Here is a 22,690-nt window from a genome sequence, read left to right as displayed (position 1 = left end):
GTGCAGCTGCACTTGGAGTATTGTGTACAGTTCTGGTCACTGCATTATAAGAAGGATGTGGAAGCTTTGGAAAGGGTGCAGAGGAGATTTAGTAGGATGTTGCCTGGTATGGAGGGAAGGTCTTACAATGAAAGGCTGAGGGACTTGAGGCTGTTTTCGTTAGAGAGAAGAAGGTTTAGAGACATATAAGATAATCAGAGGGTTAGATAGGGTGGACAGGGAGAGTCTTTTTCCAAGTATAGTGACAGAGAGCACGAGGGGGCATAGCTTTAAATTGAGGGGTGATAGATATAGGACAGATGTCAGAGGTAGTTTCTTTACTCAGAGAGTAGTAAGGGTATGGAATGCTTTGTCTGCAACAGTAGTAGATTCACCAACTTTAAGTACATTTAAGTCGTCATTGGACAAGCATATGGACGTACGTGGAATAGTGTAGGTGGGATGGGCTTCAGATTGGTATGACAGGTCGGCACAACATTGAGGGCCGAAGGGCCTGTACTGTGCTGTAATGTTCTATGTTCTATAATCTGTTCAGCTGTTCAGCACCATCATTGAAGCTGGTTTTTCTTTCAACAAAGAAATTTGCAGCGAGAGCAGTTTACAGGGAAATAGTGAATGAGGACAGTTACCAGACATTTTTCCCAATACCGCTGCATGAACAGGTAGTGAAATTTAGATGCTCTCTCTTTGCAGGCTATGAGTTTCTCTTTTATTGATCTCACATGACCAGGAACCTACTAAATGTTATCAGCTAGCTGTCACTTCATTCAGAAAACCACTGCCTCAGTTCTGTCTGGCTGCTCTCACTGTTCCAGGGAATGGCAGTGTTATGTATACGTCTCTCAATGAACTTCAGTAAACACAATGTTTTAAACTACAAATATATCTTTACACAGCCTCTTTGTGTAGGCAGTATCATAATCCAAGAATAAAGAGAATGAAAAAATAATATCTTTATACCAGGAGGTGACTGGACAGTGATCAGGAGCAGAAACCCTGGTTAAATTTCCCCTCTGTCTTTAGCCCAGGGGTCAATGGATAGTGATCCTGCCTAATTTCCCCTCTCTTTCTAACCCAGCAATGGCATGTACTTTCCATATGAATTGTGATCTTGGCTAGTAAAAGGAATGATTCATTCCTAGGTCACAGGGTGGGGTTCTCCTGGAAGTTAACCCACCTCAGGGAAGGCAGGCTAACACAACACAATTTCAGAATGAGAAAGGGTGCAAGGAAGCAGAGCAGTCTACGTTACCCAACACCAGAGAGAAGTCTGCAGAACAGGAAGGTCCCATATCCTTGCACAAAGGACGAGAAGAAAGCACAGACACTGTTTACTGAAAGAGAGATGAGCAGACACTGCCTGCGGCCCATCCTGTCTGCAAGACCTCCCCAGAGGAAGGCCCCCACCATCATCCCCAAATATACGATTAGCCCTGCAACAGAAAAACAAAAAACAGTCAGAATGAGACACTCAGTGCACACTGAGCTACCCAACTAGTTCAACCTCTTCACAGGCTGTCCTTAACCTGTCACATTTGAGTCTCCTGTTTGGCTGAGAAGGGCTAATGCCCGAAACGTCGATTCTCCTGTTCCCGAAGGGCTAATGCCCGAAACGTCGATTCTCCTGTTCCCTAGATGCTGCCTGACCTGCTGCGCTTTTCCAGGAAGGGCTAATGCCCGAAACGTCGATTCTCCTGTTCCCTAGATGCTGCCTGACCTGCTGCGCTTTTCCAGAAGTGCTAATGCCCGAAACGTCGATTCTCCTGTTCCCTAGATGCTGCCTGACCTGCTGCGCTTTTCCAGAAGTGCTAATGCCCGAAATGTCGATTCTCCTGTTCCCTAGATGCTGCCTGACCTGCTGCGCTTTTCCAGGAAGGGCTAATGCCCGAAATGTCGATTCTCCTGTTCCCTAGATGCTGCCTGACCTGCTGCGCTTTTCCAGCAACACATTTCCATCTCCTGTTTGGCTGATCAACCGCACACTTTACTGTTTTTTTCTGTAGCTCAGTGAACAGTATTACTCCATATATCACACGCTAAGTCTCATAACTCATTGCCCTGTCTTATATTGATAATGTTTTCAAGTTAAGAAGGGTCCTACTGGAGATACATGGTGAATTCTCAGCAGTATCGGGATACAGCAAGGGAGAAGAGATTTAGAGGGCTATTAGACTCGAGGTATTGGTCATTTCTCCACAGAAACAGAGTCTTCAGTTCACTTGCTTAGTCTTTTACCCCCTGTTTATCCTCGAATTCTTTAAAGTTATTTTTTCTGAATTTCCTTTCAAATACACTGATGGTCTGCTTCCAACACACTAATGGGTAGCAAGTTCCTGATCGTCAGCATTTACTGCATCACTGAAGTGCATTCCCTGATACTCCACATTAAATTCCACCTGTAACTAGTCTGCCTATCCAGCTAGTCTCTCTGTGTCTGTAGTGAAACAGAATCATGCTCAGCATCGTAGCTTCAAGGATCATTGGTAACATCAGCAAATTTTGAAGTGTTACTCTGCATTCCACATCATTAATGTACATCAAAGGGATGCAGGGCTCCTAGCACTGACCCCTAGGAGAACCTCACTGTCTGTCACTCTCTAGTCTAAGAAACACTCATTTGACACAACTCACTATTTTCAGTCCTTATCACTTTTTATCCAACTGTGATCCTCTTATTTCATGAACCCCAGTTTTGTTTACCTGAGTTTTTTGTGGTGGAACATTGTTAAAGACCTATCTAAAATCAATAACACTTATAGACTGTTACAATACGGGGTAAACACCCCCCCCCCCCGCTAATTTTAAACCAACAACACAGAAATGATTTACCCCGTGCAATAATCTGTGAAAATGCAAAAGGCCAAGAACTATTTAAAGTAAAATTAACAACTTTATTTCTTAAAATATAACAGAGAATAATTAACTAACAACTCTTTACAACTCCTTCCTCTAACCTATCTTTTACTTTCCCTTCTATAATGCTAGTCTGACAAAACCTCCGATTAAGATTTACAGGAAAATTCAAATATCAAAACCAGCCAGCTGTTGAATCTTCTCTTTGAATCTTCCTCTGTGGATTTACTCTCCAAGTTGGTGTCAATCTTTTTCTCTGTGCAAACTCCTTCTCCAGACAGGTACCTCTCCGAGAGTTCTCACTCGCAGCCTACAGCTGTTGGTCCTTTGGCAGTTCTCCTCCAACTGTTCAATTTTGTTTCGCTTTTATACCCCAAAGCATTGGATCATTTCATCGGTCTTAATATTGTCAAAATACTAAATTCAAACTTGATTGGAGTTTGGTATTTTGGGGGATAATTTAAACTGATTGGCCAAATTTGAATTTGTTTTGTTGTCTCCAGGCAACCCAGTTAATTTAGATGTTCGACCAAATGTTATATTGTTACCTTATAAAGGTAGCTCTGCTAGCTTTTAACTCTCTTACAGGTACAGTACCCCTTACACCTTCATAACAAGACAACAATGTATTCCTTTCAGCTACTTTCTCTGGAACGTCACCAAAAAATGGAATTATACAGTAGCGCCTCGACATACGAACGACCCCGTTCACGAACAAATCGGTTTACGAACAGGATTCCCGTTCACGAACAAATCGGTTTACGAACAGGATTGTTACGTAAAATTTTGCTTCAACGTACGTACAAAATTCAAGGTACGAACAAAGGTACAAACGCAAAAAGCCCGTGTGCGACCACGCGGTTTCATTGTTCTGCTTTGCTACGCACTTGTTGAACGCAAAAGCTCTCGGGCCCCGCGTGATCTCATTCAGTTTGTCTTTGGCGAGTGCGCTGTGGACAGCGTTCATTGCTACGTCCAAGCATTCTTACGCTATCCGAACAACAGGAAAAATCGATTCAGTTCGCAAACTTTTTGGTTCGCCTATCGGGTCCCGGAACGGATTAAGTTCGTAAGTCGAGGCGCTACTGTAGTTAGTAAAGCACAATCTGCCTTTTACACATTCATGCTAGTCTCCTTAACAAATACAACTCTCTCCTCATGCCTGCTCACCTGTTCCTGGATTGCTATTTCTAAAAGCTCTCCTACCAGTAATGTTAAATTGCCAGTACTTAACTAAGAAAAAAACCCGAAAGAACTGTGGATGCTGGAAATCAAAAACAGAAATTGCTGGGAAAGCTCAGCAGGTCTGGTAGCATCTGTGGAGAGAAATCAGAGTTCACGTTTTGGGTCCAGAGTGACACTTCCTCAGAACTTAACTAAGAATATCTTCACCCTCTTTCTTCAATAATTGTGTCAAATTTCCCATTCTGCAGTCTTCTGGCATCTCCCCCTGTGCCCAGGGCAGATTGGAAGATTATGACAAGCCCTTTAATGTCTCCACTGCTCATTTTCTTTAATTTTAAGTGATTTATCCACTCTTTTCCAATACATTCTTCCTATCAATTTTCACCCCATTCCTTCACTACCATTTCTACGTACTAATTTTATCAGTTCATTCTTCCTTAATCACTGATGCAAAGTACTTATGATATATTATATCTTGCACCAGTAAGCGTTGACCACCCTTTTTGTCCTGAATAGGAACCCTCTGTTGTTTATGACTGACGTATGATTTATATGTTGCTACAAGACGTTTTGGCTTCACTGTTAACTGCCATTCTGTTCCCATATTCTTTTTGTTTGTCAGTCTTACTTTTTCCACTTCATTTCCCCTATCAACATATTGTATTTGGCCTGACCCTCACAAAGAATTCCCCTGATGGGAATCATGCACTCTTTTATTGTTTCATTATATTCTCCATTTCTCTGGTCATACATAGTCTAATGGATGAGGAGACATTTCCTTCAGTTAAATATTGGGAAGGCTAAAGCCATTGGCTTTGGTTATCAACACAAATTCTGTTCCTTAGTCTCTTTTCTACCCATCCTCCAGGTAACTGAGTCTGATCATGTTATTTAAAATTTTGCATCACATTTGACCCTGAGATGAGCATCTGACCAGATAGCTACTCTATAACCAAGGAAGTCTGTTTCACAACATTGACCTGCTCCACCCATCTCAATTAACCTGAAGTCCTCATTATTCATCCCTTTGTTAACTCTAGATTTGACTATTCCATTATTCTTGGTTAGTCTCCCAAATTTTAGTCTCTGTAATTTGAAGTAATTCAAAGGATGAGTCTGGGAGGCATGTAAAGGATACTAAATCAGTTACACTAGTGAGAATATATAATTCTATTTCACAGCCTTGAAATGATGAGGACCCCTGAGACAGCATGTCCCTCTCTGAGTTACAGTGAGATGATGAAGGATATGTGAATGGTGTTGGACTGCTCTGATTTAATGCTCTTTTTATTCTATGTCCCTGAAGAGTGGGTCACTGTCATTGTGAGATGCACTTGTGCTGATTGAAAACTGTGACACCAACAGCCTCTAAAACACCTTGAGTATGTGAGCAGTCTCAGTCAACAGTCTGCTCTGTGTGTGTATATGTCTAAGACCCTGCAGCACTGTGTGTGTATGTAGACCACACACAGACCCCAGCAACCGAACAAACACTGGGAGAAGGTATCAAACCTACACACACACGTACACACACAGAGTGTGGAGTCTGGTCTTGGACCCACATGTACATACAAAGGCAACAGAGCAGTATGTGGGTCACACAGCAGTGTCTGGGAACTACACAAATAGACACAGAGGAGCAGGCCCCTGAGCATATATATATATACTTATATGAATTCCATTGATTCTGTTTGAGCAGTTTTGGATTGAATGCTCCTTGTACTTACCGAGCATGCCTTTGTTGGAGTCAGATAAACACATGTCCTTCTCAGCACTAGGCAGCACAAACCCAACCACAAAGACCTCCACCCCATCTGCCATGAGTGCCAGGCCCAGAACAAAGTACAAAGTCCACTGGAAGCGGCCATGACCACATTCCTGTAAGATGAGCTCATACTGCTGGGCCAGCTGTTCCTTCTCCTTCTCCCGTTCACCTTCCATCTCCTCATAGTCCCTGAAATCATCCACCATGGGCTGTGTGCTTGCTATGTGGTCATCTGCCATCTTGTTGGCATGGGGGATGCCCTGATATTCCCCCTCATAGATCTCGTCTTCCTCATCATGGCCCTCAGTGGCATCACTCGAGCCTCCTTCTTCATCGTTTCCACCTGAGTAGCTATATTGTGGCTGGTAGTCATCGTCATCGTCCTCTTCCTGGAATCGTGTGTAAGAGCGCCGACTGTACTCATCGTGGAGTCGGTCTGTACCTTTGGCCACCTTTTTAGCTGCCTGCCGCTTCACTTCCTTGGCAATGTCCTTGGCCCCTCTGATGAAGGCTGTCCGGTCTTTGAAGTTGTCATCCATAGCGACCTGGCTCAGGAGATGTGTGGGTACTTTCAGGAAGTTTGACCGTGCCAGTCACATCCAGGGGTGAAACTTGAGTGAGGTAGTCACAGGGAACACAGGTTCCAGATGGAGAATCTCAGCGGAACAGGCAGGAATTGGACAAGGAGAGTGATGAAGATGGAGAACAAGCAGTAGCTGGCCCAGGACAGCAAATGGAAGCTGAGTCCAGAGAGGAAGCAGGAAACAAGCCAGGGGAACAAGTAGGAGTCCAAATCAAAGAGCGATCGATGATCACACAAAGACAGGGATATACCTAATGATTTAAAATAAAGGCAGTATATTAGGGAGTAGAGTAGGATGGTAACTTCGTCACAATGTATTAGCTTTAATTGCTGGTTCAGCTGAACCTAAAAAAAAAGAAATAAACAGTCAAGTGGATTTCATTGGTCACAGTGACACCAGCATGGACTTGGAACAGTTTGAGCAGAGTTGTTCAACTAAAGGAAGCAGAATTGTTCAACCATGCCAGGGTAGGGGCTCACAGTTTGCAGCCTGTCTCCCACACTGAGCCCTGTGAAAGTTTAATTACACCAGAGTGAATCAGACAGAAAGTGGTCCCACAGGAGCGAAGGCTGGAATAATGCACAAAGATTAGATTTCTTAGATAGTTGACAATTTCACAGCATTAGACAGCCGACCAGTGGGTGGGTTGGAGACAGCTGATAGTTAGCCAGAGCTTGCATGACAGTACCCTCTCGAAATGGATAATGTAGGACTGGTCTTTACCATGCAGTGTATTGCGGCTCCATATTAAGGAGCAGAGACAGATTGCAAAGCTGGGGAGAGAGAGAGAGAGAGAGAGAGGGCCAGACAAAGAGAGGAGACAGAGACAGGGAGACTGGGCCAGACTCGGAGAGGGAGGCAGGACTGTAGAGGGATAGAAGGGTGTGCAGAGAGAGAGAGAGATGGGCAGAGAGAAAAAGGACAAGGGCAGAGAAAAAGAGACAGGAGACCAAGAAAGATGAGGTGGGGGCAGAGGGGGAGAGACATGACAGAGAGATCAGGGAACCCTGATATCAAAGGACATAAATGTTAGGATTAAAAAGAAAAGAGAAGCTTATAGCAGATATCAAAGGTTCACCAAGGCAGAGACCCCCAGAGAAGTCTATAAAGTGCAGGGGAGGAGGATCATAATGAGGAATTTAGGAAATCAAAGAGAGTGTATAAGCATTGGCTGGTAGGATAAAGGAAAATCCAGTGGGACTTTTTAACCACATAAAGAGCAAGAGAATAATTAAAGAAAGAGTAGGACCTATTAGGGACCTTGGAGATAATGTGTGTCTTGATCCAGAAGACATAGGCACAGTCTGAAATGAATACTTTACCGTTGTTGTGGGTATGTTCGCCGAGCTGGGAAGTTGATTTGCAGACATTTTGTCCCCTGTCTCGGTGACATGTACAGTGCTTTGGAACCTCCTGTGAGGTACTGCTGTACTGTGTCTTCTGGAATTTGGTTCTGTTCCTGCTGCTTCAGGTTGTCGGTCCCATTAGTTCACTGTAGTGGCCTGTATATTAGGTCTCTTAGCTATATTAGGTGTTTGTTGATGAGTGCCATGCTTCTAGATCCAATACACTGGCCACTACAACAAATTACCGGAACCGGCAGCCAGGAAAGCCAATTAGTCTAAGGGGGATGTTATTAGAAAGAATGCTGAGGGATAGAAGATATCTGCACTCAGAGATATACAGATTAATCACATGTACTCAGCATGGACATGTTAAGGGAAAGTCATGTTTGACAACTTATATCAAATTTTTTGTGGTGGAAACCAGGAGTAAAAGTAATGCATTTAATGTGAGGTGCTGCATTTTGGAAAGGCAAATTGGACAGGACTTATACGCTTAATGATAAGGTCTTGGGGAGTGGTGCTGAACAAAGAGACCTTGGAGTGATGGTTCATAGCTCCTTGAAAGTGGGGTCGCAGGTAGACAGGATAGTGAAGAAGGCGTTTGGTATGTTTGTTGTTATCGGTCAGTACATTGAGTACAGGAGTTGGGAGGGTCATGTTGCGGCTGTACAGCACATTGTTTGGGCACATTACTTTTGGAGTACTGCGTGCAATTCTGGTCTCCCTGCTATAGGCAGGCTGTTGTGAAACTTGAAAGGGTTCAGAAAAGCTTTACAAGGATGTTGCCAGAATTGGAGGATTTGAGCTACAGGGAGAGCTGAATAGACTGGGGCTGTTTTCCCTGGAGTATTGGAGGCTGAGGGGTGACCTTATGGAGGTTATAAAATCATGAGGGGCATGGATAGGGTAAACAGATAATCGGGAATCCAGAACTAGAGGGCATAGGTTTAGGGTGAGATGGGAAAGATTTAAAAGGACCTAAGGGGCATCTTTTTCATACAGAGGGTGGTGCACGTATGGAATGAGCTGCCAGAGGAAGTGGTGGAGGCTGGTACAATTACAACTTTTAAAAGGCATCTAGATGGGTATATGATTTGGAAGGGTTTGGGGGGATATGGGCCAAATGCTGGCAAATGGAACTAGATTAATTTAGGAAATCTGGTCGGCATGGACGGGTTGGACAGAAGCCTGTTTTCATGCTGTACATCTCTATGAGTTGATGTGGTCTACATGGGCTTTAGCAAGGCTTTTGATAAGATCCCTCATGGCAAATTGGTCAAAAATGTGAATTCATGGGATCCAAGACAAGGAGACACATCAGATCCAAAATTGGCTGTGAGGCAGGAAGCAGAGGGTGATGAGTGAAGCATATTTCTGTGAATAGAAATTTGTTTCTAATGAAGTTCCATAGAGCTTGGTGCTGGGGCCCTTACCACTTGTGGTATATATTAATGATTTGGACTTAAATGGGGGGGGAAGAGTACCATCAACAAGTTTGCACATGACACAAACATTGGTCAGGTGATAAATAGTGAGAGGGGTAGCCGTAAAGTGCAGGAGGATGATGGTCAGCTCAGCAGGATAGTGGCAAATAGAATTCAATCAGGAAAAGTGTAAAGTATTGCACTTGGAGAGGCCTAACAAGGCAAGGGATTACACAGTTGAATGAAAGGACCCTGTAAGTACTGAGTGACCTTGGTGAACAGTTCTACAGGTGCCTAAAGGTGGCATGGCATGTAGATAAGGTGGTTAAGAAGACGTGTGGAATACCTGCCTTTATTAGCTGAGGTCTGGCACACAAGAGCAAGGAGGTTATGCTGGATCTGTATAAAGTGCTGCTGTGGCCACATCTGGTGTACTGTGTGCAATTCTGGTCCCCACATTATGGTCAGGATGTGAATGCACCAAAAGGAGCAGAGGAGATTTACAAAGATGCTGCCTAGGCCAGAGAGTTTGAGCTGTAAGGAATGAATGGGTAGATTTGGGTTGGTCTCCTTAGAACAGCAACGGTTGAGAGATGATCTAATAGAAGTGTATAAGGTTATGATGGCTGAATGGTCTCTGTGCTATAAATGTCCAAGAGTCTATTAGGGCCAGAGAGAGAGGTATGGTAGAGAGAAAGATGGAGCAGAGAGAGAAAAGGATGGGCAGAAAGAGGGACAAGATCAGGGGCAGAGAGAGGGACAGACAGACAAGGACAGAAAACATGGAAACAAGGGCAGAGAGAGTATTGGCTAAGGAGGTGAAAGGGGCAATGGAATTAGTGATGATGTTAATATTGAGAATAACAAGGGGAGAATGAGAGGCCGGGTCAGAGTGAGACAGAGTCAGAGACACAACAGGTCAGGCAGTGCATTCCAGATCACAATTTATTCTTTAGAAATAATATCCTTATCTTTGGTTCATTTGTCTATATATAAATTCTCCAGTTACCAGCATTCCACCACTGGAAAAAATTGCTTCTTGTGTATTATAATTCAGTCCTTGTCATAGACAGGAAGAACTGAACCCGTGATTAGATTCCACTCCTGTGCTACCTATTAGTCTATTAACAAACCAACTGATTAGATTCCAAATTGCGACTCAGTCCCAGGTCTCTCTTATTACTGTTACAATCCATTTGAAAAAGTGCGTTGATGCTCAAGCACTGTTCTCGTGATCATTAAAAAAGTTAAATATTTGATCAAAGTCTCCAATTTACCTATCTGATAGACTCAGGTCGACAGAAAACACTCTGCAGGTAATAATAGAGCTGCCGTCAGACTGATGTCTTCTGGCATCTACAAACTGGTAATATTTGCACAACTTGCTGCTGGCTGAATCTCACCCTGCACACACACACAACCCCTGCTGCTGTGGACTCTTAGCTCGCCTCTCCCCATGCTTGAACAAAGCAGAAATGTAAACATAGCTCACAATGAGTTCCACTAACATGTTTACAAAAATACAGAAATTCTTCCCCCCCCCCCTTTGGCTTTAAAACAAACCTTTTGCCATTTAGTCCACAAATCAATAAGAACACATGGGCTTCCCCAGTTAAATTCCACCCCACAGTAACTCACATATGGATTTCAACTAAATCTTTCAGGCAGTAAGGTATCGTTATTCTATATAAAAACTCCACCCAATGAAATTGCAGCCTTGAATTCACTGGTATTTGTGTATAGGATGAGAGTGTTCTTCCCAGTATTTGTTGCCCAGCCCTAGTAGCCCTTGTGAAGATGAGGTGAGCTACAACCTTGAACTATTGCAAACCATTTAGCGTAAGAAGACCCACAGTGTCATTCAGGAGTTGCAGGATTTTGACCCAGCAATAGTGAAGAAGCAGTGATGCACTTCCAAGTCAGGATGGTGAATAGCTTGGAGGGTATCTTATGGATGGCTGTATTAACAAATATCTGATGCCCTTGTGCGTTTCGAAAGGTGTAATACGTACTGATTGTAACAAGGTCAGCCAGGTGGACCTCATACAAAATGAGTTCCCTGACTGGGGTTATTAGTCTGGGCATTCCAGCAAATCAAAGTTTTCAGAATGGGCAATACCAATCGTACCAATTGTGAAGCCTGATGGGCCGGTCCATCCTTGTGGACATCTTAAACAAACAGCAAAGCAATTTTCGCTGCTGGATAAATATTCAGTCCCTCGCTTCGAGGATTTATACACAAAGGTGGCAGTGGTGGTGGGGGGTGGGGGGGGAGAGAGCTGTCCTCCATGAAGCTGGACATGAGCCATGGGTATTTGCAATTGCAGTTGGGCGAGGATTCCCAGAAACATGCTACAATTAACCCCATATGAGTTTGTACCAATAAATGAGCTTGCCACTTGAGGTATTATCAGCAGACAAAGAACAAAGAAAATCTACAGCCCAGGAACAGGTCCTTCGACCCTCCAAGCCTGACCTAAATAGGACGATGGAGAATATTTTATAAGGTTGATCCCCTGGTCATCATTTATCCAGATGATATGCTAATAACAGGGAAGACCAATAAGCATAACTAAGAGGACTTTAAACATTTCTCCCAAGCGGGTGTATGCCTTAGAAGGGATAAATGTGTTCCAGGCATCCCAAGTTATCTACCTGGGCTACAGAGTCAACCCGCTGGAAGGTAGAGTGAGGGCAATCAAAGGTGCCCCAGCTCCCATGTCTGTTCTGGAGTATAAGTCTTGCCTGGGGCTGGTGAATAATTATGAAAGTTCATATATAACCTGGCCTCCATCCTAACACCTTTACATCTTGGAAATGGTCACATAGCCAAGCCATAGCCTTCAGGGAAGTGAAGAGCAAGTATCATCCTTTAAAGTGGTGGCACGCTATGATTCCAAGTGAGACCCACTATTGACATGCAATACCTCCCTGTGCAGCACGGAAGTAGTATCAGGAACACCAATGCAAGACACAAGCCTCCTGTAAGCGAGAGAGACGGTTTACTTCATGGGACAGAGTTTGGTTTAGGAACCATGGGTAAGAGGCATGGTCGATGTGACGTTAGGTCAAGGGTCCTGAACAAGCACGTGGACCATATGAAAGCTACAAGCTTGCAAACAGTGTGAGAGCAAAACATGCCCTGCTCCTCGACAGCCATTTTGATTGTTCCAGTATCCCTGGGTTCTCCCTCTCCATCAAGCAATGACGATACCTTGCAACCGAGATGACATGGTGGATGCTGCTGCCTCAATGTCTTTGCCACCTGAAGAAGAGAATGAATGTCTTCCAAGGTGCTCTGGGCGAAAATCGGAGATCGGGGGTGGGAGCGGTGGCGGTTACTGTGCATTAACATGCTGACTGTATCTAAGGCAGCGTTGGAGAAGCTGACCTGCTGCTAAAATGCCTCAGCAGGAGCTGCAAAAAAAAAGGAACTGACCTCTGTCCTTGGACTCAGAGGGTGAGGGATGTAGTAATTGTAACAAGATCAGTCAGGTGGACCTCATAGAATATAAATTCCCTTAATGGGGGAGGGCTGTTAATCTGGTCCAATCAGGGAGCCCTGGCTGACAAATAAGAACAGGAGTGTATTTTGATTTAATCCCTACCCTCCCCTTCACTGTTTTTGATCACACAGCACTGCCCTTTGATGAGAAGGGCAGTGTTTGTCACTGGCCACCCGGGTGTTTTCCTATCTTCCTGGTGGTGGAAATTGAATAAAGATTCGTGCACCTTGTGTCTTTCACTGTGTCTCCCACCTGCACACACACACCATGGGTGCTGGGGAAAAAATAAGCACTACCGCACTTAGGTGGTAGTGTGGGATAGAAGAAAAAAAAAAAGAAAAAAGAAAAAAAAAGAGAGAAAAAAAAAAAACCCCGGGAGAGGTTGGTCCTCCAACCAATAGGAGTGAACGGAATCTGGCTACCCCTCATTGGCTGAAAAAAAAAAGAAGAACAGGAGTGTATTCTGATTTAATCCCTGCCCTCCCCTTCACTGTTTGATCACACAGCATTGCCCTTTGATGTGAAGGGCACTGCTTGTCACTGGCCACTCGGGTATTTCCTTTCTTCCTGGTGGTGGATACTGAATAAAGATTCGTACATCTTGTGTCTCTCACCTGCACACACACACACCATGGGTGTTGGGGAAAAGAAATACAAAAAAAGAAAAAAGAAATAAACAGGAGTGCCAGAGGCTAAAAAACGAACAGGAGCGTCTCTGGCCAAACTGGCCATAAACAGGTCGAGGCAGCGGGCCGTGGAGGGGGTCGTTAGGGCCGACTGCCTGCCCCTCTTCCGCGGTTACGTTAGGGCCCGGGTGTCCTTGGAGAAGGAGCATGCGGTAACCACCGACACCCTGGAGTTGTTCAGGGAGAGGTGGGCGCCGCAGGGAGTGGAGTGCATCATTTCTCCCTCCAACTATATTTTGATTTAGTCCCTACCCTCCCCTTCACTGTTTGATCACACAGCACTGCCCTTTGATGTGAAGGGCACTGCTTGTCACTGGCCACTCGGGTGTTTCCTTTCTTCCTGGTGGTGGGGAACTGAATAAAGATTCGTGCACCTTGTGTCTCTCACTGTGTCTCACACCTGCACAAACACACACCATGGGTGCTGGGGAAAATAAACACTACCGCAGTTAGGCGGTAAATTAAAAGAAAAAAGAACAGGAGTGCCCACTCTGAGGGCTGGCTCTGAGGGAGCTGGATCAGTGTCGAGGACTTTCCACATGTAAATAAAGGGTGACTCGGTGACATCATACCAGTCTCTTTTGAGTTATTTCACAGTATAAGGAGTCCTGGTGAATTTGAGCAGTGCATCTTGTAGATGGTACAAAGTGCAGCTCCTGAGTGTCAGTGAAGAAGGGAGTGGATGCTTGTGGATGTGGTGCCAGCCAAGTGGGCTGTTTTGTCCTGGATTCTTGAGTGTTGTTGAAGCTGCCTCAATCCAGGGGAGTGGGGAATATTCTGTCACACTACTGATTTGTGCCTTGTTGATACTGGACAGGCTTTGGGGAAGTCAGGAGGTGACTTACTTGCTGCAGGATTCCTAACTTCTGTCCTGCCCTTGTCGCCACAGTATTTGCATGGCTAATCCAGTTCAGTTTCTGGTCAGTGGTAACCCTCAGGATGTTGACAGTGTATAATTCAGTGATGGTAATGCCTTTGAGTGTTAAGTGTGATAGTTAGGTTCTCTGTTGTTGGAGATGATCATTGCCTGGTGGTTGTATGTCGTAAATGCTATTTGCCCAATGTCTCAAACTACTTATACCCCTCAATTAGATTTCAGTCTGTACCTCAGAGATACCGGTTATCCTATATCCATGCCCCACCCCTGAAAACCCTCAATTAGTTTCCTGTCTGTAGCTTATTCCTGGATATGTGTTATCCTTTCCCCTCCAACTCCCAAACCACTGATAGGTTTGCAGTCTGTGCCTCACTCTCAGGTATCTGATATTCTACAAATACACATCATATTCTAGACCCTGTGATTACTTTCCAGTTTGTAGCTCACTGCTGGATATCCAGTATTCTATATTAAACTACCCAAACCCCTCAATTAGGTTCCAGCTGGTAAGTGAATCCTGCATTAACTATTAGTCTACCAAACCCCTTGATTGGATTTCAATCTGTACCTCACTCCTGAGTAACTATGACTTCATTTATAAACCATCTGAGCCCCTTGAATATAATTGCATTCTATACCTTAGTAAAGGATATCAGTTATTCTATATATAAAATACACTGACCCCTCATTTTGATTCTAGTCTATACCCTACTCAGGGATAGGGGTCAGTTATTCTATATATAAACTACACTGACCCCTCATTTTGATTCCAGTCTATACCCTACTCAGGGACGGGGGTCAGTTATTCTATATATAAAATACACTAACCCCTCATTTTGATTCCAGTCTATACCCTACTCAGGGATGGGGGTCAGTTATTCTATGTCTATACCCTACTCAGGGATGGGGGTCAGTTATTCTATATATAAACTACACTAACCCCTCATTTTGATTCCAGTCTATACCCTACTCAGGGATGGGGGTCAGTTATTCTATATATAAACTACACTGACCCCTCATTTTGATTCCAGTCTATACCCTACTCAGGGTTGGGGGTCAGTTGGCTGAGCAGCTGATCTCCGATACAGTGACACCAACAGCCTGGGTTCAGTTTCTCCTCTGGCTGAGGAGACCATGAAGGATTCCCCTTCTCAGCCTCTCTGTGTGCCTGAAGTGTAGTGATCCTCATGTTAACTCACCACCAGAAGTCTTCTCTCTCTCTCTCTCTCTTTCTTTAGTGAGAGAGAGCAGCCTTATGGTCTGGTTGGACAATGGTGACTTTACCTTACTCAAGGATTTTTTAAAAAATTAATCTATTTTTCTAACCAACCTTTTCAAAGATGTTATTACACATCACTGGAGCAGGTGGGATTTGAACCCAGGCCTCCTGGTTCAAAGGTAGGGACAGTACTATTCTGCCACAAGAGGACCCAACGCACTTTACTCCGGGGTATGTGTTATTCTGTATATAAAACACCTGAACCCCTTGATTACATATAAACCTGTAATTCAGTCCCAGATTCTGTATCTAACCTCTCGATTAGATTCCAGAGTCTGTATTCTATAATAGACCACCTGAACCCTTGATTAGGTTCCAGTCTGCAACTCTGTCCCAGAATCTGTTACTGTATATCATCCCACATGAACAGCACAATTAGACAGCAGTCCATAACTCTCTGCCAGATATCCCATATACAGAATCCCCAGAACCATGAGTTAAATTCTAGCCTGTTCGATATCTATATTCTATATGTGGATCTACTGAATCCCATCAGTTAGTTTCTAGCGTGTAACTCACTCCCAGATATCAAATATACTGGAAATAAATCGTTCCACACCCTTCTATCAGTTTCTATATATTCTTTTCTGTACCTAAAGCCTATGGTATGATTCCAGGCTGTAATTCACTCCTGTGTATCCGTTATTCAATGTATAAACCACCCTGAACCCCTTGATTAGATCCCAGTCTGTAACTCACTCCCAGGTATCTATTATTCTATACATAAACTACCCTGAACCCTTTGATTAGATCCCAGTTTGTAAATCCCTCCTGGGTATTTGCTACTCTATATATGAACCCACCACCTTCACAATTCTCAATTAGATCCCAGTCTGTAAATCACTCCCAGGTATCTGTTATTCTAAATATAAACCCATACCCCGAACACCTCGATTTGTGTGTCCACTTCTGGTCTGCAAATCACTCCTGGGTATCTGTTATATATATTAAACCAGCCTGAACCCCTTGATTAGATCCGAGTCTGTAACTCTCTCCCAGATACTTATTATTTATATAGATTCCTAAGCTCCCATTCGGACTTCCCTTTGTAAGCCTCCGGATGTACACAGTGTCTTCAGTCCATGTAGACAGCAGTAGAGGAAGGAGAGAATAAAATGATGACTGTTGAGAGGGGAATCTCTTTAAATGGCAGGTGGGACTAGATTGGGTTGGGATATCTGGTCGGCATGGACGGGTTGGAGCGAAAGGGTCTGTTTCCGGGCTGTACATCTCTCTGACTCTATGATAGTGGGCCCCTGTCATTTGTGTGTCCAATGATCTTGTTCTCAGTGTATTATTGGAGGTTTGACAATGTCAGGAATGGCTTCTGTGGGTCAGGTTTCTGAGTTCCAGCTCTATGGTAACTGCCAAAAATTCCAAATTGTTATCAGAGATCAAAAGAAAGGGAGAAGATGGTGGTTGTGAGGATTTCACCTTGATCTGAAGGATATTTCTCTTTCTTATCCTTCTGTACTGATATGCCTGCCGTGTCTCAATTTTAATTCCATCTCTCCCTCTCTTTGCAAACTGTCTCTTTCCTTAACTCCTGTTGCACTTCTTCACCTCCAACCTTATTCCTTGATCTTATTTTTTCTCTCTTCCTCCATCTCGTGGTCTTGCCCTTTTCTCTGCCTGTCTCCATTTTTCTGTCTTTCTCCCTCCGTCTCTTCCTCAAGCATTTTTTTCTCTCCTGCTTTCCCCACCATTATTTTTCTCTACTCGGTTCCCTTTAAATCCTGTCTCTCCACTTCCCCCCGCTCCCTCTCTCTAGTCTTTCGAGCTGTAAGCCCCTGCAGTGCTCCTCATTTCCCGGTACTCAGTCACATTGTAATGTCGCATTATGCTCAGCAGCCCCATGTTCATTGAGTGCCTGGGGGCAATTCTCTTGAATTGCATGACAGAGACGGAAGCCTGGATACAGCTGGCAACAAGAAGGCACCATGCCAGCTGTACCAGGGTATCTCTGGCTTGTCTACCCAACTGCGTGTTTATCCCCACAAAGAGCAGTTTAATCAGTGAGACAAACCATCATATCGACATACAAAAACAGCAGCACAATCTGAAACATGCCATGTGTCACTCTAAATAGAACCTGGCACCCTTTTGACTTCAGCCTGCATTGTGGTCACACAGTCTACATCTCACACCATCCTGAAGATTCACACACTGAGGAAGCAAAGGATTTTTCTCAATCATTTCCAAAGCCAGATATTAACAAGAGCAGGCCTTGAAGCACCGTCTGTCCAATAACCTTCTGCATTGCCCAATCTGATTATATGTTAAACATAACTAGTGAGATCTTTTTTTTTTCAAATCTGGGTGTACAAATTCTTCAGCAGTGTAAGGGGAGAGTTCCGGATATACAGGGTGACAATAATCAGCACTGACAAGGTCAAACTAACAGCCCATTCCATCAGTTCTATCTCTCTCAATTCACAGCTTCACATTTCAGTCCCCTGTAAACCACATGGCTGCCATTACACTGTAACAATTAACATGAACAATAAAATCACAGAGCTGTTAAAATGAATCTTTCCACAAAATGTAAAGACCATAGGGGGGAAAAAAAAAACAACATTCAAGGATTCTCAGGACAAAATGGCCACACTGACAAACAGGCAGAAGAGATTTTGGAAATTACTCCCTCTGACATTCCAAAACAAAAATGATTATTTTGCAATTTTTTTTCTTTTTGAAAATGCAAAGGTAGATGATTTGTAGTGAGTTTATTTTTTTACCTGACTGTTGAGAGAGGGGTCGATACCACAGTCTCTGCTGGATGTAGGGTACTGCTTGCTGGATGCAGGCTCAGAGATCTGGGTACCACAGTCACTGTTTCTTCCTCTCTCTCTCTCTCTCTCTCTCTCACATACACCATCCCACAGGAAGAGTCCACATGGAGAGTTGGGCAGGGGGGGTGGGTGGAGGTGGTAAGAGTCAAGATTATCCAGCTGTTGTAGATTCTGTCAGGAAGGACAGCTTGCTTGGTGAGCTGTCAGAAACATTACAATTAAAATATTTTAATGTTGCTAAGATGAGGATTTCAACTGCGTTTGAAGGCCAAAAGTCTGCTCCTGCTCGTTTTCCTCTCCTCCACCAATTCCCAGCTCGTTTTTCCCTCATTCCCAATTTGTTAATGTATCCTTTCATGTTCCCATTCTTTCCTTGAATTCCAGAATCAGCTCCCTTCAGGTTTTAATCACCTCACAGTCTCAGGCAGAAAAGCAACCTGAAGTTCATGTGGTGAGCTGGGATTAGAAGCTGTCCCTGGCATTGGGACCTGTCCTTGGAATCAAGCAACGGCTCTGGGGAATTTCTGGCATCGAGAGCTCTTGTTGCAATTGGGAGATTTTTCTGGAATCAGACAGTAATCCTGAGATTAGAGGGTTTCTGTGGGGATCAGGAAAACCCGGGGACTTAGAGCTTTAACTGGGATTGGGGTATACCCCTAGCATAAGGTGGTTTCTGGGATTAACATGGTCAGCAGGTATTCCCAAGTTTGGGAACAGGTAACATTGGTGGCATCAGGAGCTGTCTCTGAGATCAGGAAATATTTCTGGGATTGGGAACTGTTCCTGGCATCAATGAATTAATTTTACAATTCTATTTGGGTATATCTAATTCAATCATGGAGTATGGGCATTGCTGGTTAGACCCAGTCCCAGCTGCCCTTGAGAAGGTGGTGGTGTGCTGCCTTTTTGAACCACTGCAGTCCACGTCATGTGGGAGGGAATTTCGGGATTTTGACAGTGAAGGAATGGTAATATATTTCCAAGTCAGAATGGCAAGTGACTTGGAGGGGAACAGGCAGGGTGTGGTGTCCCTGTGACCTTGCCAGTTGGAAGAGATCGTGGGTTTGGAAGAAGCTTTGTTGAATTTCCACAGTGCACCTTGTACATGGTTCACACTGCTGCTACTGAGCATAGGTGGTGGAGGGAGGGGACGTTTGTAGATGCAGTGCCAGCTAAGCAGGTTGTTTTGCCCTGGACGGTATCGAGCTTCTTAATGTTGTTGGAGCTGCACCCATCCAGGCACTTTTGGTGTATTCCATCACACTCCTGACTTGTGCCTTGTAGATGGTGGACAGGATTTGGGGAGTCAGGCGGTGAATTACCCACCACAGTATTTCCAGACTCTGACCTGCTCTTGTAGCCACAGGATTTATATCGTGATACCAGTTCAGTTTCTGGACAAGGATAATCCCTCCCCCCCCACCCCGAAGGATGTCCATAGTGAGGGATTCAGTAATGGTTTGGCTATTGAATGTGAAAGGAAAATGGCTAGATTCTCTCTTATTGGAGATAGTCATTGCCTGGCACTTGTGTAGTGGAAATGTTACTTGCTATTTGTAAATCCAAATGAAAATATTATCTAGCTCTTGTTTCATTTGAACATGGACTTCTTCAGTGTTGAAGGTGTTGCAAATGGTGCTAAGCATTGTGCCATCATCATCGGCGAACATTCTCCAATGACCTTATAGTGGACGAAGTTCATTGATGAAACAGCTGAAGATGGTTGGGCCTAGGACACTCCCCTGAGGAAACCCTGTAGTGATGTCCTGGAGCTGAGATGTCTGGTCTCCAACAACTACAACCATCTTCCAAGGTGCCAGGTATGACTCCAACCACCAAAGTGTTTGCTCTCTGATAACCCTTGATTCCAGTTTTGCCTGAGGCTCGGTCGAATGCAGCCTTGATGTCAAGAGCTGTCACTCTCACCTCACCTCTGGAACTCAGCTCTTTGTCCATGTTTGAACCAAGGCTGTAATGAGTGGCCTGATGGAACCCAAACTGGGTATTTGAGAGCAGGTTGCTGTTTACAAAATGCTCCTGGAAAGCACTATTGCTGACTCCTTCTGTCCAGTACCCTGACTGGATGGTTGCATCTCCTGTGTGAAGACACACAGTGCGTATCCAGCAGGATATTGAACCATGTGAGTACTCACAATCAGTTTGACCCCATTCTCATTTTACAAAGAAGACAAGACAGGCAGCAGGAGGTAATTTATGATTAACAGCATAAATAACGGGTTAATCCCTACCTCTGTCCATAAGTTCAACTGACCCAATATGGAATAGAAGTGGAAGTAATTGGATATAACTTCCACACTGTCTAGACTGGGGCTGTATTCAATGCAGTTTGCAACTTTATACACAGTTCATAAACTCAATCCACAAAAGTTGGTTCCTTGTCTCATTAGTTTAGTTAGAAAATCAACAGTGTGGAAGTAGGCCATTCTGCCCAGCAAGTCCACACCAGCCCTCCGAAGAGCATCTCACTTAGACCCACCCTCCTACCATATCCCTGTAACCCTGCATCCCCCATGGCTAACCCACCTAGCTTCCACATCCCGAGAGACAGCTTAGCATGGCCAATCCAACCCAACCTGCACATCATTGGACTGAGAGAGGGCAACTGAGCGCCCGGAGGAAACCCACGCAGACACGGGGAGAACGTGCCAACTCCACACAGACAGTCGCTTGAAACTGGAATTGAACCCAGATCCCTGGTGCTGTGAGATAGCAGTGCTGACTACTGAGTCACTGTGCTGCACTCAAGAGGCCTGGATCATTGCACTTGATCATGGTCGATTAGCTCATGATACCACTGGACTTTGGGAGTTGGAGTGCTGTGTAGCAGGGGGTTTGATCGAAGTCTAAGGCAGTCATTCACAAGGGGAGGCAAAGGGTTAGAGCCAAACTGACATTGGGGATCAAGTGGGACATACCCTGTACATTTATTATGTGTTTAAATACTGCCCCCTGACAGTTACCAGTGGTGACAAGGTAACATTAACAGCTCAATCCCAGGCAATCAGCATTTTCTTGTAAAATTGAGCAGCAAGCAATTCCTGTGCTTCTCCTGCGTTTCTATCTTAGTATCGACAATAATTCCATTCTGAACTAACTGACTGGCTTGGAGCTAAACTGTGTGACAGGCAGGTGAAATGGAATCCACCCCTTCCTGATTCAGAAAATCTTCTAATGGAACATTCCCAACTATTCCCAGGAGCCGCAATCTGCTGGTGTTACCGGGGATATGAGAGCAGGCCATGCGCAGCCTGTGACATCAAGGATAGCAGGAGGCTAACAGTGTTCAGGGGAAAGATCAAGTGGCAGGGAAAACAATCAGGAAGCGCAGCCTCGAATGGTCAGGTTAGCTGGTTAAAACTCCTTTCACTGTGCTGTACACCACTGACTCTGCTCAGAGCATCACAACAACTCCCATTTACATAGCGCCTGACAACAACAGCTCCCATTCACACAGCGCCTGACAACAACTCCCATTTACACAGCACCTGACAACAACTCCCATTTACACAGCGCCTGACAGTAACAGCTCACATTTACAAAGCGCCTGACAACAACAGCTCCCATTCACACAGCGCCTGACAGTAACAACTCCCATTTACACAGCGCCTGACAGTAACAGCTCCCATTCACATAGGGCCTGACAACAACAGCTCCCATTTGCACAGCGCCTGACAACAACAGCTCCCATTCACACAGCGCCTGACAGTAACAGCTCCCATTCACACAGCGCCAGACAACAACAGCTCCCATTTACACAGCGCCTGACAACAACAGCTCCCATTCACACAGCACCTGACAACAACAGCTCCCATTTACACAGCGCCTGACAACAAAAGCTCCCATTCACACAGCGCTTGACAACAACAGCTCCCATTTACACAGCGCCTGACAACAAAAGCTCCCATTCACACAGCGCCTGACAGCAACAACTCCCATTTACACAGCGCCTGACAACAACAGCTCCCATTCACACAGCACCTGACAACAACAGCTCCCATTCACACAGCGCCTGACAACAACAGCTCCCATTCACAGAACGCCTGACAACAACTCCCATTTACACAGCGCCCGACAGTAGCAACTCCCATTTACGCAGAACCTGACAGCCTCAGCTCCCATTTACACAGCGCCTGACAACAACAACTCCCATTTACACAGCGCCTGACAGCAACAACTCCCATTTACATAACACCTGACAGCAACAGCTCCCATTCACACAGCGCCTGACAGCAACAGCTCCCATTTACACAGCGCCTGACAGTAACAACTCCCATTTACATAGCGCCTGACAGTTACAACTCCCATTTACACAGCACCTGACAGCAACAACTCCCATTTACACAGCACCTGACAGTAACAACTCCCATTTACA

The 22,690-nt window shown here is 44.7% G+C and overlaps 1 protein-coding gene across 1 annotated transcript in view; it reads right to left on the bottom strand.

The window, feature by feature from the left end:
- The window catches only part of LOC122544729 (synaptic vesicle glycoprotein 2A-like), a 29,846-nt gene extending 10,171 nt beyond the window's left edge, over nt 1-19,675 (bottom strand). The window contains exons 1-3 of the mRNA XM_043684029.1: nt 18,244-19,675; nt 5,766-6,637; nt 1,253-1,433 (exon numbers count right to left, since the gene is read on the bottom strand). Coding sequence (XP_043539964.1) covers nt 1,253-1,433; nt 5,766-6,342 — 758 coding nt within the window. The 5' untranslated portion in view covers nt 6,343-6,637; nt 18,244-19,675. The remainder of the gene's footprint in view (nt 1-1,252; nt 1,434-5,765; nt 6,638-18,243) is intronic.
- Between the last annotated feature and the right edge of the window lie 3,015 nt (nt 19,676-22,690).

Source organism: Chiloscyllium plagiosum, chromosome 51, assembly GCF_004010195.1.
Source record: "Chiloscyllium plagiosum isolate BGI_BamShark_2017 chromosome 51, ASM401019v2, whole genome shotgun sequence".
Lineage (NCBI taxonomy): Eukaryota > Metazoa > Chordata > Chondrichthyes > Orectolobiformes > Hemiscylliidae > Chiloscyllium > Chiloscyllium plagiosum.
Note: the sequence above shows the minus strand (reverse complement) of the source record. Positions and strands in the feature narration are given on the sequence as shown.